At 38.2% G+C, this 21002-nt stretch overlaps 1 protein-coding gene across 8 annotated transcripts in view; it reads left to right on the plus strand.

Annotated features, from left to right (window-relative positions):
• The window catches only part of Pak1 (p21 (RAC1) activated kinase 1), a 114884-nt gene that overhangs the window by 63954 nt on the left and 29928 nt on the right, over positions 1-21002 (plus strand). For 5 of the 8 annotated variants that reach the window (XM_076547533.1, XM_042280206.2, XM_076547524.1 and 2 more), the window contains 4 exons: positions 4163-4376; positions 8964-9064; positions 9567-9714; positions 14709-14746. In XM_076547533.1, coding sequence (XP_076403648.1) covers positions 4187-4376; positions 8964-9064; positions 9567-9714; positions 14709-14746 — 477 coding nt within the window. In that variant the 5' untranslated portion in view covers positions 4163-4186. The remainder of the gene's footprint in view (positions 1-4162; positions 4377-8963; positions 9065-9566; positions 9715-14708; positions 14747-21002) is intronic. The other 3 variants (XM_042280213.2, XM_076547529.1, XM_042280201.2) reach the window with 1 other exon arrangement.

Below are 21002 nucleotides of genomic sequence, written 5' to 3' on the forward strand. Positions count from 1 at the left end.
TAGTTTATCCCTTTGCTTCTAGAGGTAACAGTGTGGTACAGTGATCACACAAACATTTTCTTCAGGTCCCTGCCTCTTGTGTCCACTATGTGGTATTGTGGGGTGACTGGCAACATCTCCAAAACTATGCTTCTTTGGATTTATTCACTGTTCTATTTCCAGTACGTAACAGAGCTTAGAATGAGAAAAGTGATACCTAGCAAGTAGGTTTCCAAGATTTTATAAATTCTGAAGTATGATCTGATGTTAGTGATTATTAAAATACTTGTTCCAAATAATGGCTGAAATATTATGTATAAAAGTAATTAAACCAGCTGGTTCTCTAGGGAAACTGTTTCATAGGATTTCAGCAACTCAGCTGGGAAATGTAAAGGACTGTCCCAAACCCCAGGTCCCATGTTGTGAACTTAAGACATCCCAGATTTCTCAGTGCAGATGGATAACAGCTGGCTCTTCCTTTAGGAAACACCTCTTTTCTTATTGTAGAATCAACAATGTTTTTTTTTTTTAAATTAATTTTAACATGGGGAATTTACTGTCCAGATCTAAAAACTGCTCAGAAAAGGCCATTTTTCTGCCTATGTGTGAGACAGAACATAGCAGGCCTACAGTGTTCTGCTATGTCCCACTTTAGTTATTTTTTTCTTTAAAAAAAAAAAAAAGACTATATTTTCAATTAATATTCCCTCTCTCTTCCCTCCCTTCCTTTCTTTGTGATAGAGTCTTGCTATGTAACATAGTCTGACCTCAGACCTTCAGTTCTCTTGTTTCTGTGCTGGGATTACAGGTGTATGCATGTGTGTGTATACATGTTCTTATGTGTGGTGACACATGTATGCAAGTACATACACATGTGGAAGCCAGAGGTTGACCTTGAGTTTTTTCCTTGGTCATTCTTGACTTTATTACTGAGGTCTCTCCATAAGTCTGGAGCTCACCATTCTAGCTAGTCTAGTTAGCAGGTTTCCCCTGGGAGATCTCCTCCTCACCTCCCAGATGCCGGAAGTGGCTATAAAGACAGATTAGACTTGTGGAGAAATAGTAGGAAAGGGCTGATTGGAGGGCTGCAGGGAAACTGGAAAGGACTGCCAAAACCTAAGCCCAAGTAAGCTCAGAGGGCAGTGGTCAAGAAAGCAGAGTTTTTGTGAATGAATATAGTTTGAAGGGACTAGGAATGTTCAGCTTTGAGAAGAAAGTTTTGAATGTTTTGAAAGGTTATTTCAAATACTTAAAATTCTGTCTGGGGAAAAGGTTTTCTGAATAGCTCTAAAAGATGATATTCAAGTGTAGAAAGGAATAATTATTGTTGTTTATTTTACTTGATCTTATATTTGTTCATTCTTATGTTCACTATCCCTTTTTTCTTTTATTTTTATTTATTTTTATTGTTTAAAATTAATTAATTTTTCTATTATCAGCTTGATACAGTATGTATTATTATCTTAATAGTGAGATGTTTCATTAAGGCTTGCTCAGTAATTGAGTAAAACCGAAATCTATTATAAGCCACAGTCGTCCTAGGGACCTCCATGCTATATATATAGCCTCCATTATTCTGTGGGTTGTAGTCTGATTGTTCTTTATTTTATATATAGAATCCACTTATGAGTGAGTACATACCAGGTTTGACTTTCTGGGATTGGGTTACCTCACTCAGGATGATTTTTTCTAGTTCCATCCATTTGCCTGCAAATTTCATGCTTTCATTGTTTTTCTCTGCTGAGTAGTACTCCATTGTGTATATGTACCACATTTTCTTCACCCATTCTTCAGTTGACAGGCATCTAGGTTGTTTCCAGGTTCTGGCTATCACAAATAGTGCTGCTATGAACATAGTTGAGCATGTATCTTTATGGTATGAATCAGCATTCCTTGGGTATATGCCCAAGAGTGGGATGGCTGGATCTTGAGGTAGTTCGATTCCTAGTTTTCTGAGAAACCGCCATACTGATTTCCACGGTGGTTGTACAAGCTTGCATTCCCACCAACAGTGGAGGAGTGTTCCCTTTGCTCCACATCCTCTCCAACATTGACTGTCATTGGTTTTTGATCGTAGCCATTCTGACAGGTGTAAGGTGGTATCTCAGAGTCGTTTTGACTTGCATTTCTCTGATGATTAAGTCACTATCCCTTTTTTAATTACCCATTTTTGCCAGGAATGGAGTAAGGGACTGAAAAATATGTAAGATATGAACTTTGTTCTTAAGGGGTCCATAGTGTCAAGTCTAGCTGAGGGTGGTGAAGGGGGAGGCAAGTGTGCAAACAAATAATTGTAGTGCAGAATGAGAGAGACAGAACTAACGTGGGAACTCTTTAAATGGGTGAACAAAGGTAGACTAGGCTGCCTTTTGAGATTATAGATACCCTACTGCTGAAGGTTTCCAGTATAGGCAGGATGACCCAAGCTGGCATCATGCAGTACAAGGTTTTGAACATTAGATTCCAATAGAGTTTTGGTTAATCTACCTGCTCAGAATTCTCCTAAACATGATAAAATGACTAAAAATGAAGAAAAGTATATATCAAGATGGTTGGTGACGCTTTCCTGTCATAATCCTGGCCTATGGCCTAAATGGGAGTTACATTAAATGAAGCTGCTGGTTGAAAGTCTGGGAGGCCAGGGAGAGCCTGTTTTGGGTAGTAGGTAGCTGTGGGAGTATAATTTTGGAACTGGCAGCCTGGAGTAGGAGGGCATTGCCAACTATGACACTGGATGCTTTCTTGGAAGAGTTGAGGAACCTGAGTTAGAGCTGGAAGAGAAGGCAAAAGCAGTCATATCTGGGAAGTGAAAATAGAAGAAATACATAAAAAAAAAATAGTCAGTTTGGATTAACAGAAGTATCCTTACTTATTTTGATATTGTTTGTTCGAAAAGGACCAAAGGTTGGTCAAGATGAATTTTAAAAAAATCCAGTTGAGTTTGACTTTAAAAAGTTAAATAAGATTTTAATTAATCAAGAGAGAAATCATTGACACAGAGCCTGACATCTCCCTGTTCCTTGCTCCTTTTCTCTCTCTCTTCAGTGTGTGTAAGAATATTTGGTGAGGGCCAGATGTGGTAGAGCGCACCCTTAATCCCAGCACTCAGAAGGCAGAGGCAGTTGGATCTCTTGTGAGTTTGAGGTCAGCCTGGTTTACAGAGCGAGATCCAGGACAGCCAGAGCTACATAGTGAGACCCTGTCTCAAAAAAAAAAAACAAAAAACAAAACAAAAAAGAATGTTTGGTGAGCTAGCAGGCAGTATAGACTGGGCTGATGAATGGGCCTGCTCAAATAAGAGCAGGCCTCCTGAAGACGCTAAAGAGCATTAGCTTTTATTCTGGCATGTCAGTGAAGGAGTTTAAAATACACAATAGTAGGTTTCTTTGGATGGAAGAAATCAGATTTTCCATTTACTAGAGAATATTAAAAAGAGTATTACAGAATTTTATAAATTCATGAAAACCATTACTTTTACTGAATATAGTATACTATCAAAGTTCTTTCTATGTCTTAATCTTTTTAATTTTTAGAATGGCAAATTTATTGCATTTTAAAGAATTGATTTCTGAAGCAGTGGTATGCAAATCTGGCTGACATTGAGGCTATTTATTTTCAAAATGCAGAATTCTAGTCTTAACCCAGGCATACTAAATCAAGGCTTATGGGTGTTAGGCCCTGACAATCAATTTCTAAAAGTGACTGGTGATTTTTATGTTTTTTTGGGGGGAAGCTTTTAATTTTTAAAGCACTGTTGCATCTTACTCCAAGGAGACTATATTCTAAGTAGTTGTGATTGAAGATACAATTTCTACCATTACATGCATTAATAAGGAGACAATATAAACTCTGGACACATTCATATCTATCGTTTGTCAAGGACTAGAACATATTTTAAGGTAATAATACTTGTTTTCATTAAAACCCCTTGTTGGCATATCATTGGAGATTTTCCTCTTTTAAATTTTACTCTTTTCCAAAAGCATAGGAAAATGCTAGTAAATTAAGCAGTGTTTGGCTCACAGTAGGGATTTACATCTGGGTTACTGACTAAATAGGCCAGCAGTGTTCATGGCTAGTAGTAGAAGGGCTGTATAATTTGAAATTTAAAACATTGGAAATAGGTATTTCCTTGCGCTAATAAATATTAAGAGTGTTATTATGTTCTTTCTTTTGATTCCAGTAGCTGCTGCTGGTGGTGGTGACAATGTCAAATAACGGCTTAGACATCCAGGACAAACCCCCAGCCCCTCCCATGAGAAACACCAGCACTATGATTGGAGCTGGCAGCAAAGACACTGGGACCCTGAACCACGGCTCCAAACCTCTGCCTCCAAACCCAGAGGAGAAGAAAAAGAAGGACCGATTTTACCGATCCATCTTACCTGGAGATAAAAGTACAGTACCTAATTTACTTTCATAATTTTTGTGCTTTAGGAAGAAAAGGCAAAGCAGAGCATCTTTTCCCCTCCTAATAGTCTAGATGAAAGATCTGACCTTTCCTAACTTAATTCTCCTTCAGTACCTTTTATTTTCTTGTTAACTATTCCCCAAGTCTTTCCTTCCTAAAGTGGCTAAAGCCAAATGAAAATTTGATTTATTGTTTAGTATTATATTTGAACAAAATTCTAAGAATAATTTTGTTCTTGCCAGCTATCAGACAAATTGTAGACATTTGTATGTATCTGTTTCTCTTCTTTTTAACTTTTTAAAATGTTTATGAAATCATAAAACCTAAGGACTTTTGAAATACCTTTGTTTGGAATTTTCTTTTTCGCAGATTGCTTATGTATCAATAGAGCTGGTGCATGTGTGTGGCGTATATGAGTGTGTGTGCTGTATATGCATATGTGGATAGTATGCTCATGCACCTGTCTCATCAGAGGAGGACATCCTAATCAATCACACTCCACCTTATTCCCTTTAAGCAAGATTCTTTGCTGAACTTGGAGCTAGGCAGGCAGTCAGCAAGCCCCAGCAATCATCCTGTTTCTGTCCCCGCAACCTCCCCCCAACAATGATGGGATTACAGATGCACACGGGCATACCTTGCTTTTGACATGGGTTCTAGGCATTTTAACTCAGCTCCTCATTCTTACATAGCCAGCACTCTTATCCACTGAGCTGCCACCCCAGCCCCTTTTGTTTGTTTTTAAAGAAGATTCCCATCTAGAACAACAGGATAGAAACAGCACCGTCATACATCATTGCAACTGAAGGAGTAGTTTTATGTGCCAAGAATCTAGATACCTGGGTTGTAGTCTTGCTTCTTCCACAAGCTGCCTGTCATGTTTGTGTCAGTGACTTCTCTGTAGATGTCAGTGCTTCCATGTAAAAAAACGAGAGCGCCAGAGCCAGTTTCTTTTAGCTCTGCAACTCTATATTTATATAGATGAGATATTGCAAAATGCCATTGGATCAGGCTTGTCTATGTAGGTAGTAAGAAACCAGGCCATTGTGAGCTATTTTTATTGGTGGTAGAGCTGTAGACCTGGAGGTTCTTCTGGAAATCTGACTGAGTACCCTTAGGCCAGATTTGGTCTGAAAATAAATCTTATCCCCAAGATCAAGTCTGCATCTTTGTCAGTTGAAAGCCTAGAGGTTGAAAGCAGTTACAGGAAGTTCTTGCAAGATGACCAAATAGCCTGCATTTTATTTTCTAGCTGTGGGTTTTCTGTAGATTCCCTTAGCACATTGGTTTTACTCCTGCTTTAAGACCCTTGTTAGCTGTTATTAATATATACATTAAGATAAAGAATGGCCGAGTTTCTTCTGTTTAGTTTGGAATGTTCAGTTAGCAATCTATTACTCAACTGCAGGATCTATGACAGTGCTAGCAGTCTTTGCCATGCTCTGCCTTCATATAGCATTTGAAAATTGATACAAGCTGCATAGAGAATTATTCTAGAAATGAACTCCCAATAACCTGTATTGAGGTCTGCTCCCACATTAACTCTATCATTTATTATTTTAAATATCTTAATTATAGAGTCATCTGCAAAATGGGAGTAACATAATTCATGCTCATCTTATGTCAGTAGTAAGCACTTGTATACCACTCTATGTCATGACTGTAAAAGTATTTTCTAAACTATAAAACCATACAGATAAGAGGCTAACTTATTTTAATAAAATCTCATTCATTCTTTTGGTTGATGCCCATATCCAATACCCACAACTTATTTCTAATAAGAAAGCTGAACCCTAAAGAATAGTAAACAGTGACCAAGCTTCCACTGGTGGAAGGTGAGAGGAATATGTATAGAACTAAAGTCTTCCTAAGTGTCTATTGCATCATACTACTGTTAGTTGTCTCAACACTGATTGCGTATTGGACTCATACATGGTGCTTCTAAGAAATGTATATCTGCTCCTACCCAGATGTTGGAGGCAGAATTTCTAGAGATGCAGTGTTGTGTCTCTCAGGGAAACAAGAATGAAATGTTCTTTACATTACAGTAGTGGTTTAGATTAGAGCTGGCAGTGAGTGGTGTCTGTGGTCATTACCTAATGCTGACCTCCAGAATGGCCTCAGTTTACGCTTGATGGATGCATAAATGATTGGAAGGAGAAGCTATAATTGAAGGCTTGTAATAGGTAGTGCTGAGTTGCAGGATTCCATGTGGGAAAGCCTGGTTCCTGTGGTTAGGATTTGGAGCCTTTGGTTTATTCTAAGAAGTCTTATGGCATTTAGTTTGCAATCTCTTTCTGGCTGCATTTTTATGAACAAAGTGAAATTCTCTGAGCTTGGGAAGAGGTTAGTAAAGTTAACTACATCAGGGTTTGTCTTTCTTAAGTTTGGAATGTTTTACTGCCTTTTGCTCAGATTAGTTCAGTTGAGCCAATGAGAGGTGCTGTTTAAAAATAATTTAAAAATAGATCTAATGGCCCTTGCTAAAACTTTAATGTCTGTGGTAAAACATGGAATTTTGTGGTCAGCTGCTTTCCTAAGCCCAGGTTGGACTAAACCAGAGATAGGAGGATGGGTGAGGTTACAAGCTCTTTTTCTACGTAATTTCCTCAAACCTAAGATCTCTACTTACATGAAATCAAGGTAGGTTGGTCTTCTTTCTGTCTTTAGTCATATTTAAATTCTCTATCTTCATCATCTTATTGAGAAATCTTCTTTGGTAGTTGCTAGTATTAATGATAACTCATGTTTTTAAGGTTCTTTACTTTATAAAACCATGTATTTTAATTGATTCACATAATAGTAAGAAAATTAAATTCTCTTGGGTTTCTTTCTTTGCTTTTTTTTTTATGCTTCTTTTCATCGTTTTTATTACTAAATTGTACAGTCTGATACCTTCACTACTGTGTTGATGGGAACCACCCTCATTTTGTTCTTAATTCCAGAGGAGAGGAATCCAATATTTTATACCCTGTATTAAGTAGCTACTAGCTAAGTGGAGACAGGGAAGGACATTCCAGAAACAAACAGAATAAGCAGAGGCCTAGGGGAGTCAACAGTGTGCTCAGGATTTTTCCTGCTTTACACTTACCAGGAAGCCAACCAACTGTGATAATCTCTTACTAGATATATACTATGATTTTGGGATTGAGGAACAAAACATCAGATAAAGAAAATATATGCTTCTGGGGGTCCAACAGCCCAAGGCCACAAACCTCACCTCTCTACTTACTGTAGAAGAAAAAGTGAGCAACAAGTAGGAGGTGGGAGCTTGTGAGGTGTATTCAGAGGCTGCAGGTAGAGAAAAGAGTGGCTGGCAGAGGTAGAGCTAATTTCAGAATTAACCCTGCCCTCCTTATGAGTTACATGGTTTCATTTCTCTGGCACTCTTTTCTATAAACTGCTTGTTCTGCGAGCTCCCTTCCTCGGGATCCTTGCTACCATAATTCCTTCTGGACTTAACAGCCATGTCTGTGATGTTATATTATATACTTTATTAATATACAGTGGAAATAATTTATAAATCATAATATGTATAAATATTACATGTTCAGATCTAAATAGAACGATATAATTGTATTTCTCTAGAACCTTCTAAGGGATTATCTTAGAAGGAATTTAGAAACAGAAAGCCATTTGACACAAAGCACTTCCAAAGCCCTGCCACATGTCCTATACATTCTAGCTTTGAGTAGACAAATGCAGTTATGTCATAAGTGACTGTTCATTCGGGGCCATGGTATAACCCTTAGCCTTCTCCTTCTCAAAGCAGCTGCTCTAGAAGGGAAATTGCCAAGTATATAAATAGTCTAACCCTTAGCAACTGGCATGTAGACAAGACATTCTTATGAAGTTACTGAAGAAAACAATCTTTAGGACAGACCTGCATTCAAATCCCACCCCTTGCTAGTTATATTGATAAATTACTCTGTGTTCTGATCTATAAGCAGGTGGTAGCAGTAGTATTTAGTTTATAAAATTGTAACAATAAAGGAAAACTATGTATAGTGTATATACATGGTAAGTTCTTGATGTTATTTCTCATTATATCTGAGTACATTTTCTTAAATCAATTTGCAGTTCTTCAGCAGTAGTAGAGTAGAAGAATGTAAGGACCTTGGCTTTTATTTCACTTTCATAATGACTAGACTAGGCAGGTCTGTGCCACAATCTCCTAGTCTACAAATGAAAGTTGACTCTCAGGCTTGTAATTATGTGAGATAATGTATATGAAATACCTATTAAAACAGTCTAGTTACAGTGCTTTGAGAGTGCTTATCTTCCTTGTTACATAGACTGTTGTGAAATGTAGAGGCTAGATAGGCCCTTAAGATCATCTTGTCCATCTCATCATTTCGATGAGAAAGCAAAGATCCAGAACTATATATTTTGGTGAGAGGAAGAGGCAACAATGACATGGATTCTAGCTCTTTTACCATCTCCCCACTTTATAGGCTTTTGGGCTCTTTAAATATATATGCATACTATATAGAACTTCACAGGCACTTACTGAAAAGCTAAAATAAGCCTAGAAACTGAATACTATCCCTCTTTTTTAAATTTTATTTTGTAGCAAATAAAAAGAAGGAGAAGGAGCGGCCAGAGATTTCTCTTCCTTCAGATTTTGAACATACAATTCATGTTGGTTTTGATGCTGTCACGGGGGAGTTTACGGTAAGTCCTTGTCTTAGAGTTTGGACTGTATGCTAGTAGGTTCAGTCCTTTCTTGTCTTCCTAAAGCTTCTTTCTCTGCTAGAGACTTTTCAAGAACACTTTCCTAATCTCAGATTTCTCTTAATTTTCTTGGTTTGTGTGTTTGTTTGCAGTATTTGGGATTGAAAACAAGGCCCTGCACATGCTGTGCAAAGGCTTTACCACTGAGCTACATCAACCAACCCAAACAAACCTCTCTTAAGAGGCCCCATGACAGCAAGCTCTAGGTGGGGCACTAAATGCAGGAGTAAATCAGACTTGGTCCCTGCTCTGAAGGAGGTAAAGCCTGGTAATGGAGTAGACCTCTTAAGGAAGATACATAAAAGGAGCTTGTGTAAATCTTGAGGGACTAGGGAAAGGGATAACTAATAGGCTTATTTTTATCTGCTAGCAGACATCGAGGTTTGACATCAGGGTCCCAGTATCCATGTCTCCCTGAAAACTTTTAATGTCTTTTTCTTAGGGGATGCCAGAACAGTGGGCCCGCTTGCTTCAAACATCAAATATCACCAAATCAGAGCAGAAGAAAAACCCACAGGCTGTTCTGGATGTGTTGGAATTTTATAACTCTAAGAAGACCTCCAATAGTCAGAAGTACATGAGTTTTACAGGTATGAAGATTGTGTCCATGGTGATCACAGCAAGAGAAGCTCCCATATGCCTGTTAGTTAGCAAGAAAAAAGAAAGTGCCAACAGTATGATGTGTTTGGAAATGACAACTGAGATGAAGACTTCTGTCTTAGTTGTTTTATTGCTGTGAAGAGACACCGTGACCACAACAACTCTTAAAAAGGAAAAACATTTAATTGGGGCTTGCTTACAATTTTAGAGGTTTAGTCCATTATCATGATGGTGTGACTTAGTGGCATGCAGGCAGACATGATGCTGGAGTAGGAGCTGAGAGTTCTACATCTTGATCCACAGGTAGCAGAAGGAGACTGTGTCACATTGGGTATAGCTTGAGCATAGGAGACCTCAAAGCCCGCTCCCACAGTGGAAGCACACTTCCTTCCAACAAGGCCACACCTACAACAAGGTCACACCTCCTAATAGTGCCACTCCCTATGGGCCAAGCATTCAAACACATGAGTCTATAGGGGCCATACCTAATCAAACCACCACAACTTCTTTTTCTTTTTTTTCCTGAAGTTACATATGTTATTTTTACATTATGTATTTTGTGTGGGATGGGGGCATGTATGCCATGGTGAGCATATGGAGATCAAAAGACAAAAGACAACTTTCAGGAGTCAGCTCTCTCTTTACACTTGAGTAAATTCTTGAGTTTGAACACAGGTCGTCAGACTTGGTGGCAAGTGTCTTTACCCACAAAGTTATCTCACCAGACCCTGTATATGTTAGTTTTAAAAAAAGCAGGGAATTATATAAAAGGAACATAGACTTCTATATAGTTATAAAGCATTTATAGCATGGGCATATATAGCATGGGCATTTAGTTGTCATTGTCATTATTTCTGATATCATTACTTAATAACACTAATGAGTATCTTTTAAGTTGCAAGCCCAGTTTCTTCTTTAAGAAACTCCTTTTGAGCTAGCTCTGGCTGGTTTGGGCTTAGAACTCATGATAATCCTTTAGCATCAGCCTTCAGAGTGCTGGGATTACAGATATGAGCCATCATATCCTGTATAAGGGACTAAATTTTATCATTTGAATGGAAATCGGGTCAGTAGTAATTATATTCTATATATGTACTTTCTGTGTAAGGGATTATGTTTTTTAGGTGTTTTTAGTGGTGGAATTGGGATTAGAACCCAGGTTTTCTCACTCCTAGCCCCATGTCTTTTGAATTACTAGTTGCCTCTAGTAATTTTATTTGGAGTATGCCCTTCCATAGCAGAGATATTTTTCTTTTTCTAGGCTAACTTATAAAAAGCTTGTATTTCTGGAAACTTTTCTTCTTCTCTTTTAAAGATTTATTTATTTATTCATGTATTTGTGTGATCTGTCTTTATGCACACAAGAAGAGGCAGTCAGATCCTATTATGGAGGCTTGTGAGCCACCATGTGGTTGCTGGGAATTGAACTCAGGACCTCTGGAAGAACAGTCAAGTGCTCTTAACGACTGAGCCATCTCTCCAGCCCTCAAAACTTGTCTTCTTTATAGCATCTTAAGAGTGTTGAAAGCAAAGCTGGGCATTGTGATGCATTTTTGTAATCCCAGGTAGATGTGATACAGGAGGATTAGGAATTAAATGTCATTCTTTGCTACTTAGCAAGTTCAAGGCCAACCTTGGCTGTGTGGCAACTTTGTCTCAAAAATCAAATAAACCATAAAAATACAACACAGCAAAAACAAGGGGAAAAATAGAATATTAGACTAAGAAGCATATATATACACCAATTCCTCACTGTTTGCAGATATGAAACACAGAGAAGGTCTTCGTAGTGTGCCTAAATTAGTGCCAGGCCTAGTCTTCTTAGTCTGGTGCTCTTTGTTTCTGCAGCCTCCTTCAAAAGCAGAATTGTTGGAGAAGGTAGAGTCAGGATGAGCTAGCTGACTTTGAAGGACGATTTCCCCAGCTAGTGTCTGGCTCCCATCAAAGGGTACAGATGGTCGGATGATGGACTGCAGCTTCACTCACGCTGCCACAGTAGTACTCAGGAGAAGCCATGCGTCTTCCCAGCAGCATTTCCTTCTCTCATATGTCCCCACTGGGTCTGTCTGTCTTCTTCCATTGAAGAATTAGATCATTCTGAGGAGGAACTGGGGTGAGAGGTTGCTGAGTAGTCAGGAAATTAGAACTTATGTTTAAGGAGTTTATTACAGAGATATCATATTGGAAGCTGTTTTCTATGTCCTTATATATAGACATAAGGAAGCTGCATGTATGCATATGGATCATTGCCGCTGTGGACTTGTATATGGTTGAAATTATAGTCCCTTTAAATATTTACAAGTGAATATGTGTATAGCTATACACCTTCAGGTAATTTCATATACAGTCATCTATGCATGCATATTTATATTATAGTTACTCTATTCCATAGATAAATGTACATACTTTTACTTTTGTGCATTAACATAGACACGTGTGTATGTGCACTCATGTAGGATTTTAAATTTTCTGGTTGTTAAAGACAAGGGCCAACTCTAGGCAAAATTTTATATTTGACACAGTTTGTTTTTAATATGATCTATTTCTTTTTCCTGTTTCCTCTTCTCCCATATTGTTAATTGAGCTGATACCATATCAATTTGTGTATGCTCTCCTGTAACTTATCTCCTGTGATTCTTATGTGGCATATAGGGATTGTCAGGGCAAAGACTTATTAACCCCGTTTTATAGACTCAAGTTAATTAGCTTTAAAGAATTACAACTTGCTCATTATGATGCAAGTGATATGTTTCTTAGTTTTATTTTAGTTAATTTTTTTTTGAGACAGGGTCTCATTATATAGTCATTGCTGGCTTCAACTTCAGAGAGAGTCCCCTGCCTCTACCTCCTGAGTGCTTTGGAAATGTGTTTTTAAATTAGGCCTCTAAACACTCTGCTCTCAATAATCCACACTTTAGTCCCTTTTATTATTTTGGTTAAGTTTTCTGTGACATTTGATTTTCTATACTAGTTAATGTTAGGGAGAAAGTAGACTAAATTAATATCCCACCCAAGGTTTAGCTCTACTTTGACACAAACTTATATGACCTTGAACCAGTATCTTTGTGTTTTTGAAATATAGTTCCCTCATTTGTAAAGTAAAGGGTTTGGAAATACTTTCTATTCTTTTCATTCTGTGCTTTAAAATTCAATTTTGATCTATAGAAATTATACAAATTTTCTGTTTGTTTGTTTGTTTTTTCAAGACAGGGTTTCTTTGTGTTGCTTTGGAGCCTGTACAGATTTTTTAAAAGGAGAGATGTTTACTTAAAATATTATTCATACGTGTGCATGCATACAGGTTTGCATGCCTTAGCACAAGTGTGATCAGAGGCTAACTTACAGTTCATTCTCTCCTACCATGTGGGTTCTATGAATTGAACTCAGGTCATCAGGTTTGAGTGTGTCTTTACCTGCTGAACCATCAGGCCAACCCAGTTACTTGTTTTTACATGGTATCAGAGGCATTTTATAACCACGTTCCTAGTTCTCAAAAGAGCTAGGAGTATTTAAGGTTGGAGGTAGTACAGTTATAGTTTTGTTCTGCTCGGCTGATACCATTTTGTTTTCTGGAACAGCAAAGCAAATTGTTTAAATTATGCCTTGGATTGATTTCTCCAGAGTTTAGCCATTTAGGTTTTTTTTTTTTGTTACTGTTATTGTTATGTTTATAGATAAAATTTTATTTTATATGTGTGAGTTTTGCTATATATTTGTACACCATATTCATGTGTGGTGCCTGGAGAGGCTAGATATCCAGATCCCCTGGAACTGGAGTTAAAGCTGGTTGTGAACCACCTTGGGGTACTGGGAACTAAACCTGGGTCGTCTGCAAGAGTAGAAATACTTTTAATTGCTGAGCAGTCTCTCCAGCGAACAAGGTTTGCTTTAAGAACATATTGTCATAGATTGATTTACTTTCTACTTTATGGATTCTTTATTTGCTGTAGAGCCAAAGAGCCTTACTGGGCCATTTTTATGTGATAGAATTGGGATCTTGGATGTTCTTTATTCTGGGTTCTTGATGACAAATATGTCAGATTTGTTAGAATGTTTTCTTGATCCCATTGGTGATGAACTGGCAAGTAAATTCTTAGGATTTAAAGAAACAACAAAGACAACCCTGGTCTTTATATTTCTTCTTTTCTTTTTGTTAAAATTTCTTATGGGTCTCTGTTTCATCAAGTCTGAGATATCATTGGTTATAAGATGACAGTTGTTTTATATACCACTCAAAGTCCATCAGACTGTGAAATGTCTTGAATGAATGCTGATCCTATGTTACACAAATGTACTTGTGCACAGGACAACCTTGGGTATCATTCTTCAGGTACTCTCTCTGTGTTTTTGAGACAAGGTCTCTCTCTGACCTGGAATTCATCTAGTAGATTGGCAGGGACCTGCCAGTCTCTGTTTCTCCAGTACTAGGATTATGATCATGTATTGTCACACTCAGTTTTGTTTGTTTACATCCTTGCATTTGCACAGCAAGCACCTTACTGACTGAGCTAGTTCCTAGCCTCTGAAAGATCCTTCCTGAATGCTGAAGCTGTAGATTGGTCATGATTTTATGTGAATGACTCAGGAACATAGCATGGATTCCTTGCCTTTATCTCAGACTGTAGGACAGTTTCTTGGCCATTGAAAACTCATGTTGTGGATACTAGAGCATGGTATTTAGAATTAGATCAGAATTCAGGTTTGAATCATCTGTTTAACCTGTGTGTACACTGGGCAAATTACTTAACTTCTCTCAATTATAAAGTCTATTAAAGTGAATATAATAATAATACCTAGAGCCATAGTGAAGGTTAAAGGAGACCTGTTAGGTATATATGCTTGCCATGGCTTCTGCTCATAGGACAAGTTATACTACTACCATTCTGTGGACCTGGCAAGTGCTTGGCCAGATCGTTTCCTTAGCACTCAGAAAAGGATTAACTATACTTGTTTACTAAGTCTCTTGTCTCTCTTCTTTGTACAGATAAGTCAGCTGAAGATTATAATTCTTCTAACACTTTGGTAAGTTTGTGTTTCCTCCATTCTGCCATAAGTGGGTATGGAAGTGAGGTTCAAGATAGTGTGGTAGAGACAGAGCCTGGCCTTGGAGACACTCACTGCCATGACTTAGATTCTCTTTCTGCAGTAAAGGAACTGGAATGATGAACAGTGTTGCCCCTATTTGACAGTATAGCTCTTCCAGCTTTACAGTGGTATAGAAATTCTAACCTTGAAACCAGAAGATGTAGCTTTTAGGCTGTTTCATTTGCAGAACTGAACATTGGGAAACCCAGTATGTCTTTCTGTGGTTCAGATTTTTCAACAGTAAAATGAGAGTGATACATTTTTTCATTAACTTTCCTTTCCTAACTGGATGTGTTTTGAAAAGGATCTCTTCTCTTTCATCAGTAAGGCCTACTAACTGGAGGGAACAGATTCTGTTTATTTAAGTGCGTCATTCTCCCCTCTGAGGTTGTAGTGGTGTTCTATAACTTAAAGGATTGTGAAAGGAATCACTGAAGAATTGGCTGGGAAGCATACCTAGTTGACCTTAAAAAGTACCTCTATGTCCCTCATTTTAAAAGTTGCATTTTTCATGGCAGTTATGAATTTAAAAAATGAAATGCTTATATCTTTGTCATATAAAGAATAATAATATTTGGTCATATAAATAATAAGCTGTGAGACATATAAGAGAATACTATTCTTTATATGGGGTGTTATCTCTTATAGAAAACTGTTTATAGCCAGGGTTGGTGGCCAAGCCTTTTAATCCCAGCTACTTGACAGACTGAGGCAGAAGAATTGAAAGTTTAAGTCCAGCTTGGGCTGTAGAATGAGTTCAAGGCCTGCCTGAGCTACTTACAGAAATGCTATTTCAAAGAAAAAACTTAAAAGATGGCTGGGGATATAGATGAATGGTAGAGTACTTGCTTATCATGTGAGAGGCTGTAGATTCAATCCCCCAGAACTGCAGGAAATAAAACAAAGGTGCTCATGCCATATCGATTTATTAAACATTTATAGAAGCCTCTATTCTCTGCCAGGTCGTGTGTGGAGCAGTCAGACGTTGTCCTAAACTTACACCTCCTAGTCTTATAGAGGATATGAAGGCACATGCAGTTACAGTACAATATGCTATAAACCTCATGAGGTCAGAAGCTATGTCTGTCTTATTAATTGCTTTGTCTTTGGTACTCAGCAAGTTCTGACATTTGTTAAACATTTATTGAATGAAAGATTGGATGTGTCAGTGAAAGCATCTCAATGCTAAAGTCTATGCTGAATGAATTATTTAGAGTAAGGATTAGAGAGATGAAGATATTTCAGACAGAAAATTACATGCACAGAGAAAGAGGTTCACAAGGTATGTGTATTCTGGGAACTGCTAGTAGTTTGATATGTCTGGAATGTAAAAATGTGCCGGAAGAGAGGTTGGCGGTGAGGAGGCATGGTAAAATAGGCCAAGTCATGTAGGAGTTTGGCTTTGTGTAAAAGGTAAATGAAAAGCTTAAAGAATTTTAAAGAGGAGAATAATAATATATAACACAGTACTGAGCCCCTGTCAGACCTTGCTGCCAGCAATCAGAGTCATTTATACTGTTAGCAATTATAGGAAGAAGAGTTTGCCAGTCTGGTGCTTGGCAGTGTGTTGGGTCCTTTCTTATTCACTCTTTTATTTTTCACAGCAGTGTAATGAAGCAGATTATAATCCTTGCTTTATAGTTGATAAACTGAAACAGAGAAAGGCTCATTGTGATACACATTGGATTCCTACTCTGTCTGCCCTGCTTTCCTCTCCATCCATGCTGCTTTGCAGCAAATGGAAGAGATATGATTAAAAGACAGGAAAAGTATTTGCAAATGAATTATTGATCAGTAAATTATTGAAGAAAGGGCCTAAACAAAGTGGAGCTGTAACCCGTGGGTCAAATGTCTATGCTTTTGTAAGAAAAGTGGCTGTTATCTATTATTGAGTGGCTGCTCTGTGCCAGACACTGTGTTAAAATCTTCCTCTTTAGCATAATTAATCCTTACAATTGCCATGGGAAGGAGGTACTGTTGTCCTCATTTCCTGGGCAGAAAAGCAAACCTTCCTGAAGACTCTTTAATAATAAGAACCATATTAGAAACAAGTTGTAGTATAAGCCTATAATCCCAGCACTTGGGAGGTAGAGGCAGGAGGACCAGAAGTTCAGGGTTATCCTTGGCTACACGGTAATTAGACTGGCCTAAGTGACATGAGACCCTGTGTCAAAAAACAAACATATAAAACTATATAAGAACTAGAACCCAAGGTAGTGGTGCACTTTAATCCCAGCACTTGGGAGACAGAGGCGGGCAGATCTCTGTGAGTTCCAGGACAGCCTGGATTCAGAGTGAGTTTTCAGGACAGCCAAGGCTACACAGAGAAAGCCTGTCTAAAAAAAAAAAAAAAGAAAGAAAGAAAGAAAAATAAAAGATAAAAGAAAGAAAAACTAGAACTCTTGTATCTCACTACTCCAGGCCTTTTTTTTTTCCTGTGTCAGGGAACAGAAAGACATAAGAAGGTCTTATAAAGGTGACTGCAGTGAAGCAGCAGCCATGTTGTTAGTGTGGGAGAAGAGCCCTGTGGCTCGTGCCATATGGCTGAGAGGATAACACCTGCTTGGTTTAGTATCTACAATTAGAACCGCTCAGACTGTCAAGGGCATTGCCTTGTTATTGAGAGCATTTCCTCTATAACTCGCTGTTCTATATTTCCTTATTAGTTGCACATTAGTTGAGGATATGATTTTATCATGGTAGCATATTGATTTCTATATTGGTTTTGTATACATTGTTTCATTTCATTTATGAAATAATCAAGCAGAATTACTCTCCATGTTATAGTTTAAGAAAATGTGGCACAGAAAGATTATGAATTCCTTCCTACTGTTGAGTTAGTATAAGTCAGTAAAAAAAAAAAAATTCCATTCTCCTGAACATTCATGCATTTACTCATTTCATAAGTATTTCCTCAGCATTTTCTTTGTGCCAAAGCACAGGCTGCACAAAACTGAATGTGAACCATGCTAGACCTTGAGAAAATCTTAATGGCAAACTGAGGAGGAGATAGGAGCCAAAGGAAAGGGTTGCAAGAACACTGTGCATTGTGCTCATGTTGGATTTGTGACGTGTTCTTTCTCATAGTCGAGGGAAATGTACACGCTAGGTCCTAAAGGTTTGCTCCTTTGACAAACATGATCTTGTAGATCTCTTTCAGCTTGAAACATTCGTATCAAGATGTTATGATATATTTATCATAAAATATATTTAAGACTGATTCTTATTTATAGAATTCATACCAGCCAGGTGTGGTGGTGCATATCTGTAATCTTGCAGGAGGCTGAAGCAGGAGGGTCATAAGTTCCAAGCTAGTGTGGGCTACATAGCCTGACCCCATCTTAAACAAGAGAATATGTATTGTGTGATAGATTCTTTGAGTGCTGAGAAGTTAAGGGCTGGTAAGGAAGGGCTTTGCTCTTAGTCTCACAAGTTAGTGATAAATCAGAACATACAAAAAGGATTTATAACATAATGCCAGCTAAACCTAGGTAGTAAGAAATGGGCAGTGCTTTCCTGTCCGAGGGATAGTGTAACAAAAGTCTGTTCATTAAGGGTTTATCAAAGGTCCAGTATATAAAGCAAGAGAAATTTGAGTTTGTGCTAGAATTAAGTAACTACTTTAAATAAAAGATATGTATAGTTGGATGTGCATTTTAGTCTAAGCCATGTCTTAGAAATATTTCTCTAAAATAAGCTCGGGGAGGGGGGGATGAACTGAATTTAACTAAAAAAAAAAAAAAAGAAAAGAAAAGAAGAAGAAGAACTAAATTCATGTTCTCACCTCTTGTTAGCCTGAAGATATATTTGAAAAGGAACAGTATTCCAAAACAAAAAGCAGGTCATAACTTAGCCACTGTAAAAATTCATAAAAGATGCCAAGCCTGTTAGGAGGAGATCAGAAGCAGCCACAGCATCAAGTAATTAGAAGGCAGGTACATGACACTTGCCTGAAATCCCAGGACAGAGATGAGGCAGGAAGAGCAAAAGCTCCAGCCAGCCTTGGTTCCACAGACCTAGTTAGGGAGTAAGAGAGAGAACCCCTAGGAAGAGAAAAGGAGCTGGAGGGGAAAGTGTGGGGTGAGGGGTTGAGGGGATAGTCCTGGGTCATTTAAAAAGTAAACAAGGGTAGCTTCCCTCTTACCTTTGTGTCTAGGTTAAAATTAGGTATTTTCTAAAAAAAAAAAGCAGACATTTAACTTAAGAAAAACTGCTGTGGCTAGGGAGCCTGAGAGAGAACACACAATCCTAGTCGGAAGATTGCTGCCATGGATATGAAGAGGAACATAGCTCGACAATTGGTGAAAATACTTGTTACTTTATTAAATATATTTTATTTATTTATTGACAATTTCATTTTGTATACAATATGTCATGACTATACTCACCCTCAATTCCTCCTTCCTAGTGCCACCCCAATACCTCCCAACAGGTCCACTTCCCATTTTTATATCATTTCCTTTTTTTTTTTCAACCCACTAAGAGCCATTTAGTGCGGCTTGGTGGGGTGTTTGATGGATCTTGTTGGCTCTGCCTTGTGCAGATCTTGTGTTGGTAACTACAGCTGCAGTGAGCTCATGAACGCAAGTGCCATGTCATATTAAGAAGACAGCATTTCCCAGCATTCCTTCCCATCCTCTGGCTATTACATTCTTTCTACCTCCTCTCTTCTGCTATGTTCCTTGAGCCTTGGGTAGTGTAGAAGGTTGATGTAGATGTCCCATTTAGGGCTGAGCACTCTGACCAGTTATGAGTCTCTGCATTAACTGTCACCCACTGCAGAGAGAAGCGTCTCTGGTCATGGTCAAGAGTAATACTAATCCATCAGTATGCACATAAATATTTAGGAGGCAGTTTGACAGCATAGCCATTTATCAAAACAATGGTAGTAGTCTACTATGGTCTGTGACCTTCTGAATCATGGGGCTTGTGACCAGGTTTACAGTGCCAGGCATCATGAGTTCCTTCCTGTGAAGAAAATATTTTTAAATTCCTGCATCCCAAGAGTAGGTTTCTTATAATACCCAGGAGGAGAAGAACTTCTACCTCATATGCTTTTACACACACACACACACACACACACACACACACACACACACACACACACCTCTAAATATCCTAAAGAAAAATTTGCTAGTAAAACCATTTCTCTGAGCCAGGCAGTGGTGGCGCATACCTTTAATCTCAGCACTCGGGAGGCAGAGCCAGGTGGATCTTTGTTAGTCAGCCTGGTCTACAGAGCAAGATTCAGGACAGGCATCAAAGCTACACAGAGAAACCCTGTCTAGGGAAAAAAAAACAAAAAACAAAAAAAACAAAACAACAACAACAACAAAACCCATTTCTCTGTAATTCACATTTTATCAGACCTGCCATAACTATATTGTTGTTGGAGTGATCAAAGGTTAAAAGAATTCTTAAAATTTAAAAATGTAATAAACCAACAAAGATTAAAGAGCAGTTACACATAATTTTTTTTTTTAATGTTTTTTCAAGACAGGGTTTCTCTGTGTAGCTTTGCGCCTTTCATGGATCTCACTCTGTAGACCAGGCTGTCCTCGGACTCACAGAGATCCGCCTGCCTCTGCCTCCCAAGTGCTAGGATTAAAGGTGTGCGCCACCAATGCCTGGCCAGTTACACATAAATTTTATGCCTTTGATTTTAATGGAATCCATCACAGTATTCTAGGGACTCTGAAAATGTCTGAAATTATTTATGTCAGTATCTGAAAATTCCTGTTGCCTTTCTGGTCCTACCTAATACTAAAACCAGCAATAACAACAAAACAACAACGTGTGTTTTAGATCCACTTATCTTGAGTCTGGTACTTTGTCTAGCTCTATTCCAGTTTGCATGGGAAAATCAAGTTGCTACAGATCATTAGCAAATCTAGTTAGTAGTACTAGTGGAGTTCATTCTGGGACAGGACAGAAGCTCAGTGATAAAGAGAGCATCCACCCTGGCAAGAAACTCATTGTCCTTTTTAGAATGAAAGATCCTCGTGTACCTTATTGAGGCAGGGCCTCCCACATTCACACTGTAGGACATAACAGGGTCAGGAATGTGAAAGAAGGAAAGTGGGAGGGGTGGCTGTTTAGACTTCTAGTTACTGCATTAGGAAGAGCAGGGGATTACAAAGATAAAGCATAGAAAATGAAAACTTTCTTCTCCACATTTATTTTCTGCTCATTA

The sequence above is a fragment of the Peromyscus maniculatus genome, chromosome 1 (assembly GCF_049852395.1).
Source record: "Peromyscus maniculatus bairdii isolate BWxNUB_F1_BW_parent chromosome 1, HU_Pman_BW_mat_3.1, whole genome shotgun sequence".
NCBI classification, from domain to species: domain Eukaryota; kingdom Metazoa; phylum Chordata; class Mammalia; order Rodentia; family Cricetidae; genus Peromyscus; species Peromyscus maniculatus.